The sequence below is a fragment of the Stegodyphus dumicola genome, chromosome 3 (genome assembly GCF_044657685.1).
Source record: "Stegodyphus dumicola isolate Sdum_Otavi_A_Nest chromosome 3, ASM4465768v1".
Lineage (NCBI taxonomy): Eukaryota > Metazoa > Arthropoda > Arachnida > Araneae > Eresidae > Stegodyphus > Stegodyphus dumicola.
The window spans coordinates 237,450,666-237,470,382 of record NC_140770.1 but is presented as its reverse complement, the minus strand read 5'-3'; the positions used below and the strand labels follow the sequence as shown (position 1 = coordinate 237,470,382).

Below are 19,717 nucleotides of genomic sequence, written 5' to 3'. Positions count from 1 at the left end.
ATTTCCATGTCATGGAGAAAAATAAAAATTGCCCCAAAATGGTATCACATTACAGAATTGTAATGAAAGAAGGGCCTTAAAGTTACTCTTTCCTGATCTTAAAAGCTGAAAAGTAAACAATCTCATGAAATTGCTGACATTTTTATTGGCTGCATAAAAGCTAATTAGCATAATGGTTGAGTGTTCAGGTAGAAAAATTTCGCTACGGTAACAGCGGAAGAAATATTGAAATTTTTATTTGCAGATTTAGAAGCAATTAACGATAAAATAAAGCAACGATATTTGTTGAAATTAAAAATGAAATAACGAAAAAAAAAAAGCAATAAATATAAATTCCTGAAAAATCAGTGAACCTTAAGAATGAACCTTAAATATGCATCTTACCTTAAAAGTTTTCAGGTAAGATGCATATTTAAGGTTCATTCCAAAAAATTACTATATAGGAAAAAGAATGTTTAGAAGTAGCTAAAAAACGTTAAAAATGCTCAGAAAATTCCTTGATGGGCAGAAAAGTTGGGGGTTATGACGAAATTCGTCAAGAAGTTGTTAAGAAAAACTGGCGAAAGGACGAATAACCTGAAACAAATAAAAAATGAGTTGACTGCGTCCAATTAAAACCTCCTACTTCAACCAAAATGAGCGCAATTTTTATGTTGCTCATTAATAATTTAATATCGAAAAGAAAACCCGAATAGGCAAATTTATTCTCGATTTTTTTTTTAAAAATTATTTAAAAATAAATAGAAAATCTCAAAAATTAAATTTCTGTGTGCAGTAATTTAGGATTATGTGCACTTGAATATTTTATTAATTATATAATATTTAAAATCAAATAAATTTAATGCGTTTTAAGACTTTCTCGGCTATTAGTTTTTATACATGATATTAATCTAATGAAACATTAGATTTTTAAATACTTGAAATATTTTATTATCTAAAAGCTAAACTAAACTCAGCGACACAAACAGCCCTCAGAGCCTTGGCTGGCAGTGCCCTGATATCTGTTTTCAAGACCGTGGGCCCCGGGGTGCATGAGCATATGCCCCAGATAAGTGGTTAGCTTGTAGCAAGACCCGCGGTGTTTAGTCCCCAGGCGAACATGGTACTAATTTTATAAAAGGCTGAGTGCACCTTGCCCAGCCCGGGGATCGGTCCCCGGACCTGCGGTGGTGCTGCGCGACGCGCTAGTCACTGCGCCACCGGGCATTTTATTATCTACTGTAATTAAATAAATATGTAATAATAATTTCAGTTAAAAAATAAAAAGGAAAATTAAAGCACAGTATATAGTAATAATCTTATATTTGAATTTTTAGGTATTTACATACTATTCCCTCGACTATGAAATTGTCGCCATCCAGGGCGATTTAGCTGTAATTATAGATAAGAGTAGTGTACCAAGGTACTCATAACATCTACTGAGATGTAATTTGGACTGATTCTGGATAAGATACCTTTTGTCTTCATGAACAAAGATATAAACTAACTGTTATTGCTATAACCCTGCATTTTGAAAAAAAAAAAAAAAAAAAAAAATAATTTGGAACTTTAGTTTCTACAGAACAGCAAGCAATGGATTATTTTTTAAATTATGAGAATCTACCATCGAAAAAGGTGTGTATTAATGGACACCAAATAGTCACCTGAGTAGGGCCGACAAAGCAGTAATTGATTGAACAATTACGTACGGGAAGTTTGTACTTACAGCGCTCTAAACAGAGCTTTCGGCAAAATAGTAGAAATCGATAAAAGCATTTCTATCAAGCAGAAAAAACAAAGTGTGATGAATACTGGTTGTTTATTAAATAAAGAGACGTCAGTTCCTTCAAAATTCCACAAGAATGATTGGCGCCAGCTGCTCATTTTTGATAATTTTCGTAGTTTGATAGAATAATACGTTAAGTCGCAGTTTTTAATATCCATAAGTAATATTTCAAATTAAATTTATTTCTATACAGTATTGAAAATAAGTGTCTCCAGAAATATAAGGCAAAATTTCTTCTCTGAAGAAATGGAAAAGTCGAGAAATAAAAGAAAGACTAGATTGAAATCTAGAAAACTAGATTGAAATGATGATTTATCTAGATTGAAATGATTATCAACAGTAGTAAACGGTTTAAGTAACATGTCTGCAGAGCCGTGCAAACATTTTTTTTTATCTGATGCAAAAAGGTGAATGCGCGCCCCTATATATATCAAAATAGCTATGTTTGTATTACACAAAAGCGACTGTATTAAATCAAAATAACATAATTCTTAAATCATTTTTAATCGTAGCTTTATAAATTCAGAAAAATAATATAGTTATTTACAACTTTCAAATGAAAATCTTAAAAATTCCTTTTTTGACATCGAAATACACATTGCATTAATTTCCAGGTTTTCTTGGAATTCTTCCTATTGTTTTATTAATTTAAAGTTGCCGAAGCTTATTTCCCCTAATAATAACTGGCAAATTTAAAAGCATAATTAAAGTAATTTTCGAATTCGTATAGCCAATTTGGCGCGCGCAACTTCTAGTGATTCATCTGAGGCAAGCGCCTCACCCTTGTCCCGGCTCTGCATGTATGCCCTGTTATAGATTCTCGGCATACTCCAATTTCATTAAAGAATGCAATGAATAGGATTCTTCTCGTAGAAAAAGCGCCTGCGCTTTAAATTCTCTAACATAAACAACTCTCACTATTTTTAAAATCTTGGGATTTTCAATTCGTACTGTCAGTGAACCTTAACAAATCACAAAAAAATTTCACAAATTTTGCCAAAAACAATATCTATTTTGCAAATATTTAACATTCCTAACACCCCGTTCCCTTATACTCCGGATAATGTAAATAAGTTTGCCAGTTTTTAAGAAATGTTGTTTTAGGAATGAATGCAGATTTATATAGAAAAATGAAATTTAACTTTAATTAAAACTTTATTTAAATAAAATTAACATGCGACTTTGAAGCTAAAAGCAAGTAGTAAATTATATGCTTCAAAAAATGAAAGCAATTGAACTTAAACTAAAACTGTGACGCGTTTACATTAAATCCAACATTTAATTCATTCTAGCGTGCTCTATGAACAAAATCACGCAAGCAGCAAGAAACATAAGAGTTTTCATTTACATTTTATCAAAAGACTTAGAAAATACATATAAATGCTTCAGAAACGCAAACTGCATTGCAATATACTTTCTGTTCAACCGCATTTGTCAGTAAAATTACTCAATTGCTATTAATGTGAAAAGGGAAAGTATAGAGTTGTAAACATAGCGAAGCGCAAGTCAACTGTATTTAAAATAGATTGTTTATGATTTATATTGATCTTATTGAATGTTCTCATTAAGATTGAGACTGCGATCTGATAGAAAAATATAATTTATTTAAATCCTAATGTATTTTTTGTGGTTCCTTCTAAATATCCTTTTTACAGCAGGGCTTTCCAACAGCTTATTTCATTTACTAGTAAAGTCAATCATGTAGACTTTCGTATTAAAAAAACATGCATGCAGTAGGAATAACACTTATTAGCAATGCTAAGTAGTTTATTCATTTTGGTAGAAATACTTTTTAAGAGAAGCAGAATTATTATACTGTAGAAATGTTATGGAAGCGGCATACACAAAAACATATTGTGATGCCTGCCGTACTTGAAGACATAGATTTCTCACATTTTGCAGTCATCTATTTCTGTCTCTGAACTGCAGTGATTTTTATTCGTTATTCCACATACTATTCTATTAAAAGATTTGACTCCACATTCGTTCTGACTCACTGTAAGGGGGGGAAATACTTTCAGCAGCATATCTTTATGAAGTACCATTAGTAATAATTCTTAAGAGTAAATAAATAATAAGAACAATGTCAAGAAAAGAAAGAGAAGTTCCACAGAGCAGTGAAAATTTCGATGAATAATGAAGCATTAGTAAAAAACTGGAAACCTAGGTATTAAAAAATAAGAGACATCAAATTCTACAATTGGGTATCATAAAGAATGCTTGTAAAACCACGACGAAATTGTCAGTAGCTATTTACATATTTATGTTAATAAAGCGAATCGGTATGATTAATTTTTTAAACTACAAACACTAATTCATATTCAAACTACAGACACTAATTCAAATTTAAGAACATTTTAATACAACATTAGCTTTTATTTCAAAATAAAACAGAATATTTGCATACCTATTTTTATTTTCCTGATCAATGATTACAGAAAAAATCTTTAAGCAAATTTTTGCAATGCAAGTTTTCGAAATGAAGATGATTTAAATAATTTCGTAATCTAACGTAATTTACTTCATCTCATGTGCCAAATGGCTAAATCCTTTCTAAAACTCTTTGTTTAAGTGGAGAAGTAGTAAATAAAATATATTGGGTTACATTTATAATCATTTATACAATAAATATATCAACAGATTTTGTGCATTCAAAAATTTTTTTTTGAGTTAAACAAGCAAACGAAACTCAACAAGGGATACGACTACCTTTGATCTTTATACTTGCTCTGCCACAACATTCCATACCTTCAATTAAATCGGCAGGTGCAGAAAAATTACTCAATTGATATTAATGTGAAAATGGAACGTACAGAGTTGTAAACAATAGCGAAGCGATCAATATGGAACTTTCCAGAACTTTGAGAGCAACTGGAGAAAGTACATGGGCAGAGACGGCATATCCGAGGGACGTCCCAATTGACGCAGTCGACGTCAAGCGGATAGGATTGCTGTTTCATGCGAACAGTTCCTTCGCTTTTAAAGATACTCATTCCCCAGGTTTGCATTATGTAGACGCGCAATTTTGTCCATAAACAGAAATCCCATTCAAACTGATACAATTTGTAGTCTCTCAATGACATCAAGAACTTCATCCGATAAAATTCGAACAGTCACTAGACCACCTGAAAAGGCATATATTCGTTTCTATAAGTCGAAGAAAATCCAACCTACATCATTAACCAGCGTTGAAAGCGAGGTGCTTAATGATATTACTGGGCTTTTGGGCATTTATTTCCTGTTCTTCTTTTATCCAAATTTCCATACGCTTATTATTGGATTTCAGCACAAATATAGACTCATCCATGATGATTAAGTTGAATAATTCAGCTGCTTTCCAATTGAGGACTTCACATCAGACTTGCCTATCTGACTTTGAAATTAAAAAGGACACAAAAGTGTGGTACTCAAGGATACAGTCTTTCCATATGTAGACTTTGAATAGTTGCAAATATTTGATCTTCCAGCTGTGAGCTGTTGTAATTACCATTTGTTTTAAGGCCTATCTATACGGAGAAATAAAGTTGTTCAGTGATGCAGTAAAGTTTCCTTCTCGGACATCTCACTTGACAAGGGCCTTCTAGATAGAGAGATTTTTGTATCTAAGTTGTTCTGAGCTACTAAGCAAGTGACGTGTTTTGTATGCAATAGGCATGCGCCCCCCCCCGCTAAGTTTCTTGCTGCGGGGTGTAATTTTCATGGTTCCTAAATTCTGTCGCCCGTTGCCTTCCTATATTCTAAAATTTTGCCGTCCTTAAGTTCTGCCGTCCGGTGCGGGCGCACGGGTTACACCGTCTCTGACACCGACCCTCCCAATAGGACAACTTCATTGGCCTCGCAACAAACCATAAACGGTTGATCTTTACATTATGGTAACTTGGCGTTTTTTTGGCGAAAATTTGCCGACCAACTCTCCTACAGCAACCCTCTATTTTTTTTCCCCGCCGCCATTTTGTCTTCACGAAGTAAAGACATGTTTCTTTTCTTTTTATCTACTGAACACTTCTTCCAACAATCTACTAGCCGAATTAAACTTATGCTAGAAATTTTATCTAACAAAACTGCTTAATCATGACAAATATTCACTGCAAAATTGGGAAAAAGTGCACAATACCATACTCCTTACGCGTTTTTCAAAATAACACATACACATAAACAATGTACACGCCGACTTATTTTTACTTAAAAAAACATCCCAGAATTACACAAAAATGGCATTGCGCACACTCTTCACTATATCCATGTACACTGCTTTTTTCTCATAAATTAGAAAAATTTCACAAAAATACATAACAATTTTCTGAATCTTTAAACCCGGTAAAAAGAACATATATGAAATTACCTGATCACGAAAAAGTACATACCCTTTCCAAATATGAACATTTCCCCGTATAAAATAAATAAAATATCCAAAAACTTTTACCTCTACATTATCTATTATATTACAAACGTCACTAATTCATACCTTTACTTCATTACAAATGGTTACAAATACTTAGTGTCAAATATTTAAATTATTTCCATGCACGTTTACTCAAATTACTTTACTTCCACCTTACATTTAGAACAATGCATAAAAGTAATATCCTCAAATAATTAAAAATACTAACTTACCTATTCTTCTTCAGAATCTTGATTACGTGTCCGATAAACTTTTCTTATTTCTGTTTCAGGATCTTTAAAATCATACTTATAGTTCACACCAAGGTACCAGGTAAAATAAATAACTTAATAAAACATCTTTACTTCTATCTCGTACAACCTTAAAGAAACACTTATTACCCCTTTCAATTCCACTAAATACCCATTTCGAATTCACTTTAGTTAGGGCCATGGGATCCAAAAATTAACGAACACTGTTTCACACAACACAGAATAAAGGCAAATACAAAATTTACAGATTTTTTCCCGATTTCCCCCCCTTTTCCGATTAAAGAACCGTAATTCGTCCATTAATATCACATGACATATCACATGATCTCTCATTTCCCTCACACAAAATAATGCGTAATCGGAAATGAGTACTGCTCACATTATTACCAAAGTCCCAGGTAGTAACCTTTATCGCCTCCAAAATGTCGCCAAACTACAGTTACCATATTGTAAAGATCAGCCCCATAATTTGCTAATTTTCAGTAACCTCAGAGATTATTTTTTAATTAAGTTGTAATAATAAACAGGAGACTAAATAGCAGACAAAAAGTAATAATGATTAAAAATATAAAAAATACCTAAATAAAAACTGTAATATTTGAACTCTGATTCAGTAGCCTCCATGCCTCGTGATTTCCGTACGGAATGCCATTGTCATGTTGTTACTAACGTAAATTACAAGCATTTACAAAAACGCGAGCGTTCGGAAGAAAATTTATATTCCTTGCAAAAGAATATTACGTACCTTGCAGCCAAGCAAGTAGAAGCAATAAAAGATTTGATTACGGAAAGAAACAATTTTGAACGCTCCTGATTTAGAAAGTAAGGGTAACATTATTTTAAATGCAGCATTTTGTATGTCATTGAAGCAACAGAAGTATTGCAATATATTACAAAAGACCAAACAGCTGCCTCGGGTATAATTTTTTTTCGCATTGAAATACATAATGTTCAATATTTAATTATATCAGATGTGTGGAATCGTTCGTATATCCGAATGTACAATCTGCACCGGAAATGCAAAAACAAAAACAACTTGAGGTTAATAGAGCGACTCCGAATGTGATTTCTTTTTATAGTTCTGTTGTGAAACTGGCTGATGAGAGACTAAACAAAATAGAGGATTATTCAAGAGTGGAATAAATAAGGCCGAACAGAGAAAATAACCAACATTAATGAATTCTTTTAAGGACGCGGAATCAGGAACAAATAATTGCTTTTTAAGAGACAAATTATTATTTTATAAAGAAAATATTTGTGGCGAATACATACGATAATTAGTTTTGCCGGAAAAATATAGAAATAAAGTCCTTTAATTAGCTTATGATTCCATATTCGGAAATCATTTAGGCATGCGAAAAACCAAAGAAAGGATTAAACTTTCATTTTACCGAATTTTACTGGCCGAGCTTGTCTAAGATGTAGAAAATTATTGTAGAATATAGGAGAAATATCATTTTAAATAGTACATAAAGGCAGTCAGGGCCGATCCTAGCAGGGGCAAGATAGTGCACAGTACGTGAGCGGCCAAATTTAAGGACGGTGAAATGATTATCAAGCATATTATATTTCTGTAAAATAGGGCAGACAGTTTTAATATGCACGTGGGCGGCCGACGGTCTAGGATCCGTACTGAAGGCAGTCGGACAAAATTCCGATTACTCCAGTTATTCGCGGTCCATACCCGTTTCATAAAGTAAAATAGATAGTATTAGTGAAATTTCACCGCCTTCAGGAAGAAACATATGTATTATCCATGTTTCGCAAGAAAATAGTACAGTTAAATTAAATTTAAATAATTTTGGCCGGAAGTCATATCTTTGAAAAGTCTTTCTGCTAAAGCTACTTGTGATGCTGTTTTAAAAACTTTTATGAGAACAGGTGATTCAGAAATGATTTGTAACGATCAAGGTACTAATTTTTACCAGACAGCCTGACTCAAGAATTTGAAAAAAAGGATAGGAACTCATCCTCGGTTTTCGATACAGACTACCCTGCATCAAACAGCTCGGAAGAAACATCCTGCAATGCGCATAAATCCTGTTAATTCGAACAAGTATATTGCTTATCTACGTTTTGCATACCGTGAAGTTCCAAACTGCATTACAGGTTGTCTCCATTTACGCTCATGTACGGTTATGAAACTAGATGTCCCGTAGCCGTGTTAAAATCATTATGGTCCGGTGAAATACCATTACAAATTCAGCCGTTGACTATCTGCAAGAATTTAAAATAAAGAAAGCAGATAATCGTGCTTCTTCATCTGCTGCAGGAAAACAAGAATCTTATGCATATTATTTTAACCGTCGCAAAATTATGAAAGTATTTAAAAATGATGATCCAGTATATTTACTTATATCAGACTCTAGCAACAAGCTATATGTTAGGTTGTCAGGTCCAGGCGAAATTATTAAAAGAATAAACCCTCATTCTTGTGAAGTTTAAATTACCGGATGGTAGTGTACGACATATTCGTGTAAACAGAATAAGAAATTTTTCATTCGAGCACAAACTGTAAGAATTGTAAGAATTGGAGGCTCCCTTCAGCCCACCTGGACACAAGTGTCCCCATAGCTCAAAAAAAGGGGCCCCGTATCTCCACAAACGAGGGCAGCCAGTAACCCAGCCACCCCCAAACAACAAACAAAAATACTAAATCAAAACTAATTAAGCACATCTAACACAAAATTACAGATTAGCAAACAAACAAACAAAAAAAAAAAAATCCATAAACACAAATTCACAACATAGAACAAACACCACAGATATCAAAGCCCGTATAAACATAAAATTCAATTTTAACAGAAGATTCATACTAGTGCCCTATTTTCATTCATAAACTTCATTAGAGCAATAGAATATGATTTAAAAACTTTAAAATTAATGACACTTACATTAAAATCAGTAATGTTAAAAATCTGTCTAATAGGGGCTGTTAAACTACAATCAACCACGAAATGCCTAGCATCACCATCAACCTGACAACTATTACATAATTTATTTTCCTGCAGATTAAATAGTTGAAATAGAACGGAAACCTACCATGTCCAGTTAAAACCTGATTAACATCAATATTGTTCATACATTTCATTTTATTTGTGATTTTAATTAATTCCATAAATCCTTTGTTTTTAGGTGAAGAGAACCACTGTATTTTCCATTTGTTAACGTAATATTTTTTCATTCTTCGAATTGCAATTCTCTTCGAACCTGTTACTTCAGTATCCATTGCACTGACATTTGAGACCGCCTGCTTTGCCAGGCTGTCGGCTCTCTCATTACCAATAAAGCCTATATGGGTTTTAACCCTATGTGGCTTAATATTTAAATATGAACTCAAAGTTTCTAAATGACTCTTAATTTCGAAAATTAATGGATTGAAATTGTCTGGGCGGGAGAGCGCATGGAGAAGTGACAGGCAGTCAGTGTAAATATTTACAGACGTGGGTATAAACAAGGTATTTTTAATCCATAATAAGGCTTGTTTGAACGCTTCACTTTCTGCCTGGAAAACTGAATTATATATATTCAACTTAAACATTCTATAATCCACCCCAGTTCCACAGTAAAAAAAAAAAAAAAAAAAAAAAAAAAAAAAAAAAAAAAAAAAAAAAAAAATCCACAAACTATAGGAGTAAATTTTCAGGAGGATTCTGAGTTTCTAGAAATTCATCATACTCCAATAAAGTGGACTGTGCAGCAACGAAAAATGACATCGAGGTGGTGGATATTAATCATTTAGAGCAGCGGTTTGACTAACGCGTACCACCTAAACAAAAACTGAAAACCTTTAGTACCACCACTGCAAAGTACTACTACCACCACCACTCTTGAACAAAGCTCAGATCGCATAAATTTACGAGTGTTAGAGAAAACAATCAGGATCTTGGGGTTTTAATTTTTGAATTTAATACTTAAAAATACTTGGCTTCTTTGCGTACCACCTATTTTTCTCTTGCGTACCACCGATTGAGAACCCCTGATCTAGAGGATAGTAAACAAAAGGAATTGTACGAGCTCTTACTTAAGCCTATTGCTTTGTTCTGTAGTAAAATCCAAATAGCCTGTTTTAATGAACATAAAATTCGTTTGTTAGTTGGAGCTGAAAGGAAAAGAGGCATATAATATTCCTGGAATCTTTGAAACCTGAAGTAGATGAACAGACCGAAAAATTAGAGAATTTGGGTCTTATTGAGCCAAGTGGAACTGAAATAGCATACCAATTGTATCTGTAGCTAAGAATGATGGCAAAATGCTATTATGCGTCGACTTCAGATTGTTGAATGTAGTGACCAAGTCTTTTGATTTTCCAATAGCGTGTATGATTCGATGAGCGACTATTATCACTTGCCTAGACGTTTTAAAAGTTTACTGAGAGATACTTTTGGAAGATGAAAGTCGCGATTTAACGTTTTCCAAGACACTTCATTCCCGTTGGAAGGTGATGCCTTTTGGATTAAAAAATATAGCTGCTACTTTCCAAAGAGTGATGAAAGATACTTTAAAAGAACGTAGTGATTTTTGCAAAGCCTGATAGTTATTTTTTCACCAGATTGGAATTCACATCACAAACATCAAAACAAAAGATGCTGTATTAACTACATTAAATTATCTCAAATTTACGGTGAACGGAAACAAATGTATTTTTGCACGTTCAGAGCTAAAATGTGTAGGTCTTAACTGAGCTGTAAGACATCAGCCTGATCCTGAAAAGTCACGAGCCATATAAATTATAGGAAGCCCTAAAACTAAGACTGCTATAAAGAGCGCATTAGGCCTATTTAACTATTATCTTGATTGCATAAAGAATTATGCAGAAATAGCTCGCCCGTTGATAAAAAAAGAAGAGACTGATGTTGAGGAAACAGCATTTCAAAATCTGAAACGTCGACTATCTGAAGCACCAAAACTGCTCACACCAGATCAGGAGGGACCATACACCATCTAGTGTGACACTACTTTCTATGGGGTTGGTGCATTTTTATCACAAAGACATATCAAAGGCAATTTTCATCCTATTAGCTCTGCTAGTCAAAAATTTTCAAAAGCTCAACCGAGCTGGTCGGCTACTGAACGTGATGCTTATGCCGTTGTGTGGTCATTAAAAAGCGTTCGAGTGTTGAGTGCTTGGATCATGTATCGAGCTCATCGTTGACCATAACCCACTATTATATGTGCACACGTCCAAATTAGAGATTGGCAAATTCTGCCAAATTAGAAATAGACAGTGGCAGTTCAACGTCAAAATATTCAGATTTCTCATTCCTAATGCACAATTAAAAAGTGCTCATAGTCTTCGAAGACTGGTTCATGAATGAACTGTGTGTGAATTAAGTATGAACTGATATACTTAAAACTTTGCACTATTTTTCTTTTGTTCCGGAATCGTACGAGAGTTACTTTTAGTCTATTTTGTTTTTGATTTAATGTTTTGTGATATCTCGAAAGCATAATTTCGGTGAAACATTTCTCTTCAACGCTCCGTTAAAGGTAGTTTGTAAATGCGACACAAGTTTCAATTGCAAATGTTTTATATTTATTAAAATAGAAGTCAGAATTTATTGTATTACCCTATTGTTTTGACCTATTTTCCTGAATGCTGTTTAGCGAAGGCAGTTACTACGCTGTTAGTATCAGGTCAGTTTCGGAATAAAACTAGAAATTTTTGACTCCAGCGTTTTTATGAAACTGGTAAAAAAGATATTGTTTCGATTTTTGTACGTAGATAAATCATTTTAGTGCAATTATATGTGAAATTGTTTTATTTTTCTGTGTAACGTAACATAAAATCTAAAAGAGATAAGCTATGACGGAAAAGTAAGAATGGTGGCATTTAACATTGAGTAAACGGATATCTCGGTTATTTGGCGAGATATCGCTAAACTGGCAAGGGTTTGAATGACTTATTTTGTATCCAAATATAGCAGAAAATCACCAAATTAAGCGACCATTTAACGACATTTTAGTCCGGTCTCTTTAATCACCGTAATGAGCATTGTAATTAAATAAATGTAATTCATCAGTATATTAGCTGCAACCTTAATTCGACCCTCAGTTGCTTTCCAATAATTTCGAGAAGCAGAAAGTTCTAAAAATATCTCGGTGGCCGGTTGAAAACTATTATAAGGCCAGAGAAGAGAGAGAGAGCATCTACTCTTAGTTGTTTAGTTAGTATTCTTTCGAGTTGTTCATTCTGCGTGAGATTGGATTAGCTTTCTATTTAGATGCGCTTTGCATTGAGTTGTGTTTAACGTTCTTAGTAGTTTGAAGCGGAACTACTGATTGCACTCTGTGATCATGTGAATACCTGTAATATTCTGTGTTTTCCACAGAAATACTCGTACAGTATTTCTGTGGAAAATTCCAGAACTTAAAAGTGTTTCTATTAATAAAAATAAATTTTATTAACCTGCCATTGGACCTGTGTGCATTCAATCTGTTATGAAACCGTACGCACGCAATATATTTAAAATTTCTCTTGAGAGGATGGCATTAGGAAATTTCGAGTTCCTATTACTCTGATACCAAGCTATTTTTGGTCAAATTTGGATGAAACTTTATTAACTGATATTGTCATCAATATTGCTTAAAAAACATTTATTGCCTTCTGCCCTGTCCTAATTGTTCGTAAGCTAATTTTCCATTCGTTAGACGCGGAATTAACAGTAGCAGCAGATGCGATACTATGATTTATTTTTAATGTAACAATAGATTATAGTGTTCAGCCTTTATACCATAATATACCAACTTATGTCAACAATCATTCTTTATGCAGCAGCAAGTACTTGTTTTTAGAAAGCTTTTACAATAGATATGATACCCACATTCATTCTTTATGTAATAACAGTTACTGTAGTTAACTTTGGGAGAAAATAAAAGAGAAATTTATTTGTAAAACTAAATATTGTTAAAAGGTGCAGGAAAGACGCACCACCTGAAAAGTGAAAGCTATGCATAATTGAATCTTAAACTGGCATTTTCAATAACGAGAGACCTTGCATGAAATTGTCTTTCGAAATGCAATTTTTATTTAAAATAAACTCATGGTGTAAATTCAAATTTTGATTAATTTGATGCTTAGATTTTTGTTATAAACCCTAATGCTACCAGGATTTTGCAAGATTTAAGCGAATATTCAATAATTCCTTCAGTATAAAAAAGGATTTCAACAATTTCAATAATGCACAGTTCATTAGCCAGATTTTTGTGTGAAATCCACAGTAGCATACAATAGTATACTAATATTCTTATTTCATCAAGTAGCAGTCATAAATTTCTGTTTGGAAATATTTTACTAATAACACCTGCAAGAAATTTTGCACAGCTCTGACTTTCCACGAAGAAAAATTTTAAATTTCTTCGGAAATAAATATCCATATTCACTTAATTTCTCTAAAATTAATTTTAGGGAAAATGAAAATTTTATAAAAACTATTGCAATACCCAGTTATAAAATGAGATGGTGAAATAGGATCAGGTTCATTTGGTTCATTGTATACATAGTTAGGTTATAGGTCTAGAATTAATAACAGGTTCACCTTCAACTAAAACAGTATACAGTTCTTCATAATATAAAGAAACTTTACCTAAGATACGTTTTAAACAAGTTTTTACAGATCTTACGAAACGTTCCCAGAATCCGCCCCACCAAGGAGCACCTTTTACAATAAATTTCCATTCAAACCCATTTTTCCCAAGGAAATTTAAAACCTTTTCATCTTTACATAATTTATACAAATATTTTAATTCACGATCAGCAGTTTTAAAGGCTTTAGCATTATCAGAATAAATAACTCTACAAATACCCCTACGTGCAAAAAATCTATGCAAGGCTTGAATGAAACACTCTGAACTTAAATTTGATAACAATTCTAAATGGACTCCTCGAGTCACTGCACAGGTAAACAAAAAAGATATACACTTTTGCACCATCTTTTAAATACAAAGAGCCAGCGAAATCTATGCCACTTACCTCAAATGGTTGAGCTTTCTCCACTCGGTCAGCAGGAAGAGGAGCCGATATCTTGCGTCCAGCTTTAGCATTATATTTTTTACAAAATCTACAATCATGTGACACAGATTTTACAAAACGTCTAGCTTTTAAAATCCAAAATTTCCCTCTATTAAAGGCTGTTCAAATATAAATAAATCCCAATGTTTTCATAAGTTTATATTGTAGAGACATTAGGCTATTTCGAATCAGGAGACATGAAATATGAGCAATACCCTCGTTAGGACTCGAACCACGGACCTCTCGAAGACGCGCGAGTGACCATTACACCCCGAAGGCATGCTAAGAAGCCGCAGAAATACTTTATCTGATAAATCTACAGGCTGTCTCAAAAGGTCGTTGCCAAACTTAACATAATCGTCTGTCATACCATGTCAAACAAAATTTACAAAGGAATTTGTAAACCGCTAGAGGCCAGAGTCGGCAATCGCAGAGAGGAAGAAAAAAGGATGTCGAAAGAGGTGTCGATATGACTTTTATTAAAGAACATGCTTAAATTAAAGAAGATGTTCAAAAGTCTTTTCATTCGCCACAATGCACACTTCACAACATCAGCACATGCATTCACAGACCTGTTCAAAATGAGCAGGTGTGTCACGGATACGTGCCGCCGCTTCCACGATCCTGGCGACGAGATCCATGTCCGATGTTACGGTCGTCTCGTACACCATGGACTTTCTGTATCCCCATAAGCATAAATCCAAGCTAGTCAGGTCGGGGAATCGCGGTGGCCATGCGACTGATCAGTCTCTGCTAATCCAGCGATCAAGATTATATGTTATCAATGTATTCCCGCACAGTGCAGCTAAAATGTGCAGGCACCCCATCATGCTGAAACTAGATTTTTTGGCTTTTAGCCGCTGGGACGTCAACCACCAGGTCCGACAACACTGTTTCCACAAAGTGTCCATAAAGATCTGAGTTAGTAAAGCGATTCATCCTTCTACTGCAACGCCCTCTCCTGAAAATGATCACACTTTCCACTCTTCCATAAGCCTGCAAACATTGCCCTCTATAAGTCGCCATTCGCATTTTCGAACACAAGTTCCTATGTTAATCTTGTTTGGAATGGTATGACAGACCAGATGTTAAGTTTGGCGATGACCTTTTGAGACACCCTGTGCAGACGGCTTGTTTTAATTATTCGGGTTTCACGAGGTTTTTATTCTGGTCGGTTAGGTTAGGCTAGGTTATGTTAGAAAAGATTGGTTGATTATGGCAAAGCAACACAAGAACTATTTCCTAAGGGAACGGATGCTTTTGTGGATATTTTTGTAAAATCCAGTGGCTCATGTTCACATTACAAATATTAAAAAACCAGAAAATGTTTATGTTTGTCGGTTTCTCTTTATTTATCATGCAGTTTGGTTGTTTGACAAATCTTGAAATCGAATTCCAAACCTCTTTTATCAAAAAGTATTTTTTGAAGTTTTGCACATACGCATATTTGCACATACGCGTAGCAAACGAAGAAAATAAGCTTGTACTCTTTCTTTTCTTACAGAGCTCAAGACAGCATTTTCGATGCTTGATAAAAACCAAGATGGACGGGTTAATTTGAGCGAAATGAAAACAATGCTCTCTAACTTAGGAATTCGAATGGAAGATTGTGTTGTTGAAGCTCTTATCAAACAAGCTAGTGAAAGAGGTACCACAATTCTACGTATTCTATTTCTTTTCTTTACATTAATTTCTTCTTATCAGCTGTAGAGTAGCCTTAGTATTCTAAAGTAAAACTTTAATTCTGCTTAATATATTACAGCGCCCGAGAATGTGATTTTGTTTTCATGACACCATTCTTTGAAAAAAAGAAAAAGAATTTTTAAATTTAATGTAATTTAGAAGAAATAAGAACTCTGACTGTATATTTCGAAGGTATAGATCCTAATTTAAGATACAGTCCTTCGTGTAAGATAAAATGTAAGCTTGTTGCTACTTCAAGAAAACGGAGAAAGAGAAAAGGATTCTGTATCACAAACGCAATAGGTGGAAAAAATATTTATGTCAAACGTATCCCTTTATGTGTCGGCGAGTTAACGCCTGTACTAAATTCTGGCTGTGGACAAAAGAAGCAGCACGAAATATTAAAGTCAACTTAATTTCTTCACCGTTGTTGAGTTTAATTTAAATAATAAAACAAATTAAAGTCTTCTTAACGCAGCAGCTTGCTTAAAACCTGCAGTATACTAACTGGGTTCTAGAAAATCTACTCGAAGCTCCAATTGGTCGGAAAGACAAAGCGCAACTAATTTACATCATTTAACAACCGTGCCAATGTTAGACATTCACGTCTGTTCTGATCAGCTATTTCCTTTCTTGTAAGCAAGCAGCAACGGCGAAGATAATAACCAAGTTTCTATTATTAATTATACCGATTAGGATTATTGTCATTGCTTTAAACTATGCCGATTACCACAAAATCTGCATAAACCTCTGAATTGAGCAGGGGGCGAAATGAAACGTAAAGGAAAGAATCAACATAAATTTAATTATTAATTAACTTAACTATCACATCTTTATCATTATCTTAGAGGCTATCTAGAAAACAATATATTCCACCTCAAGCAAAAAACTTTAACGATAAGAGACTGGATAAATTATACAGCAGATCTCGAAAGTGTTTTGACAAAAATATCGCAAGGAACTTCTTGATGCTTTACTTGCCAATGCCAGGTGTAATATGGCAAGCGTACAAAACCATAAAAATACAGCGAAATGCGTTAAACATTTTCTTATTGCACTAATGCTAAGCCAAAAGTATTTTGACACAAAATATTGTAATAGTTAATACAGTATATCTTTTAAAAATTTGGCTTGACAGTCCATCTATTTTCAAACTAGCGAATCATCTTTTGAGCATCGATTCAGCTGTCATAATAATTTTGTTTAAGGAAGCGGGTCCTACTCCTTTGCCTCAAATAAAGCGCTGATATTTGAATAATTACAATTTCTAATTCTTCTGCCAAACTCTTTCCACAAGTATACTGTAGGATTTAACTACGACATTGACGTGGGTCTTAGAAATCTTCTATACTCTTTCACGAGTTTCAGCAGCGATAGGTGTCATTATCTTGCTGTAAAATCCTTTTGTTGGGTAAGAAGGGTTAGTTCTGTTTTCAGAAGTTATCATTTGCTTTTGAAACATGTGCCAATTTTATAGACCAAACTTATCCATTATACGAAATTAAAGTCCTTGTCGAAATAATCTCCATACTTTATATTACTATCACTGTGCTTTACGTAGGAATAAAATAACTTGGACTATTTCTTTTGCTTTTTGGACCATTTAGATACTTCGTGTTCTTCGAAGAAACCTAATTAAATTTAATTTGAAAACTTAAATGATCTGTTCTCATAGTCTACTTCGCATGCTGCTTAGAAAACCTTAATCGCGCAGTTTTGCAGATACAAAAAAATTGTTACTCAGAAAGAAACCTGATAATTTTGTTTCTTTCAAACGAAGTTTTCTAAGAGGAACTTCAATTTATATCTTTGATTTTATTCAACTCAATTCATACTTTTTATTCTGCATCAAGATGGCCGATAATCAATCACATTTTCATTATTCTTCTGAAGTTTTACTTTTCAGCCCCATGCTTTGCTTTATTGTATCCTATTTTCGTTATTTTATATTACGGTTCCGAAGATTTTTACTTTTATTTAACAGTCTAATATTACAAGAAACTGGATTTTGTTTGAGCCTGTCCTTGAAAGCTTTAATACAGAAGGTTCAAGATATTGAAGTTTAGCAATATTTCTTCCTTTTTTTCTAATCTTATTTTAATTCTAAATGATATCGCTTTCTGAAAAGATCGAAAGTAATATAAAAAATTATTTTTTCACGCTTTAAACTGTACGTAGTAAATAATTCCAGTCTTCTTGGGGAAACAAATTTTAGTGAAAGGTTATATGTGCTACGAAGCTATACTGAAATCAAAACTACTCCTCTTTTAGAAAACACTTAGATGACATTATTTAAATAACATGTATATTACCTCTTAAGATAGTTATATTTAATCTGCATTAAGTTATGCTATGAATTTCTTTCTGTGAAAAGTTGTTAAAATCTCATGTTTTATCTTGACTTATCTTTTCTGGTACTGATGATTTTAACGATGTTCATTTTAGATGATGGTCTTGTAAGTGAAGAAGAATTTTTGAGCTGGATGGCCAGCCAAGAAGAAATCGGGGGACACGACGATGATCTAATGGAAGACTTACTAGCAGCTTTCCGAGTCTTTGACAAAGATGGTAATGGGTACATTACGAGGGTAAGTTTTCCGAGAGTATGCAAAGAGTCAAATCAACTAATCATAGCTGTTTCTTAGTACAGCGAAATCTCGAGATACGAGTTTAATTTGTTCCAGCAAACAAACTTCCCCATTGAAAATAATGGAAGTCCAGTTAATCCGTTCCGCAACCTCAAAAATCTCATTATCATTTCATCTTCAGTCGACTTATCTGGTGCTTTTCGAAGAAGGTCCAAGTACAGATTCTTAGCCTTAGCGCAAATGATAGCTTCCGACACCGAATCGCCTTTTAACTGCTTCCCATTAATCCACATTAACAGCTTCTCAACATCTTCTAGGAGTTTTCAACGGTGCTTGGAAACAACCGTAACTCTTTGGCCACATCAAGTTTCTTAATTTCTTCCTTCTTCTTCAGAATAGTGCAGATCGTCGATGTCGAATGGCCATAAGTCTGTGCCAGTTCCATCACTCATACACCACGCTTATGTTTATCTACGATTTCTTTCTTAATTTCAGCGGCTAAGGCTTCCTTATTTTTCTTGGCAGCACTATCTGAGGAAACACTCTTTTTGGGAGGCATAGTGAAATAATTATTTTCACGTTAAATATAAAAAACAATTAACTCACAAGTGCACAGCACTGTAAAAAAAAATCTGTAAAGTTACTAAGAAAAGTCGTGGAAACTGGGATGCCATGGATTATTTGAGTAATCAAAACAGGAATATTCTTAATAACTTTACAGAGATTATACCTGTAATGGTTACAGATGTTTGACATGTAATGTTACAAGAAGTTATTCCGTAGGCATAACAAAGTTTTTGTATGTTGATTACCGAAGCATATGTCTGTAAAGGTTACAGATCAAAGATCTGTAATGTTATAGGAAATTATCGTGTAAGTATAACATGTTTTTCATATGTGATTTACCAATGTAAACATCTGTAAAGATTACAGGAAATAATAGTGTAAGTAGATCGTAATTTTTGAATGTGAATTACTAAAGGGAATATTTGTAGATTACTAGTGTTCTGCTTGTAA

General features: G+C 33.7%; 1 protein-coding gene across 4 annotated transcripts in view; it reads left to right on the top strand.

Annotated features, from left to right (window-relative positions):
* The window catches only part of Eip63F-1 (Ecdysone-induced protein 63F 1), a 122,702-nt gene that overhangs the window by 89,057 nt on the left and 13,928 nt on the right, over positions 1-19,717 (top strand). For all 4 annotated transcript variants that reach the window (XM_085813943.1, XM_085813942.1, XM_085813944.1 and 1 more), the window contains 2 exons: positions 15,934-16,077; positions 18,558-18,700. In XM_085813943.1, the coding sequence (XP_085670069.1) occupies positions 15,934-16,077; positions 18,558-18,700 (287 nt within the window). The remainder of the gene's footprint in view (positions 1-15,933; positions 16,078-18,557; positions 18,701-19,717) is intronic.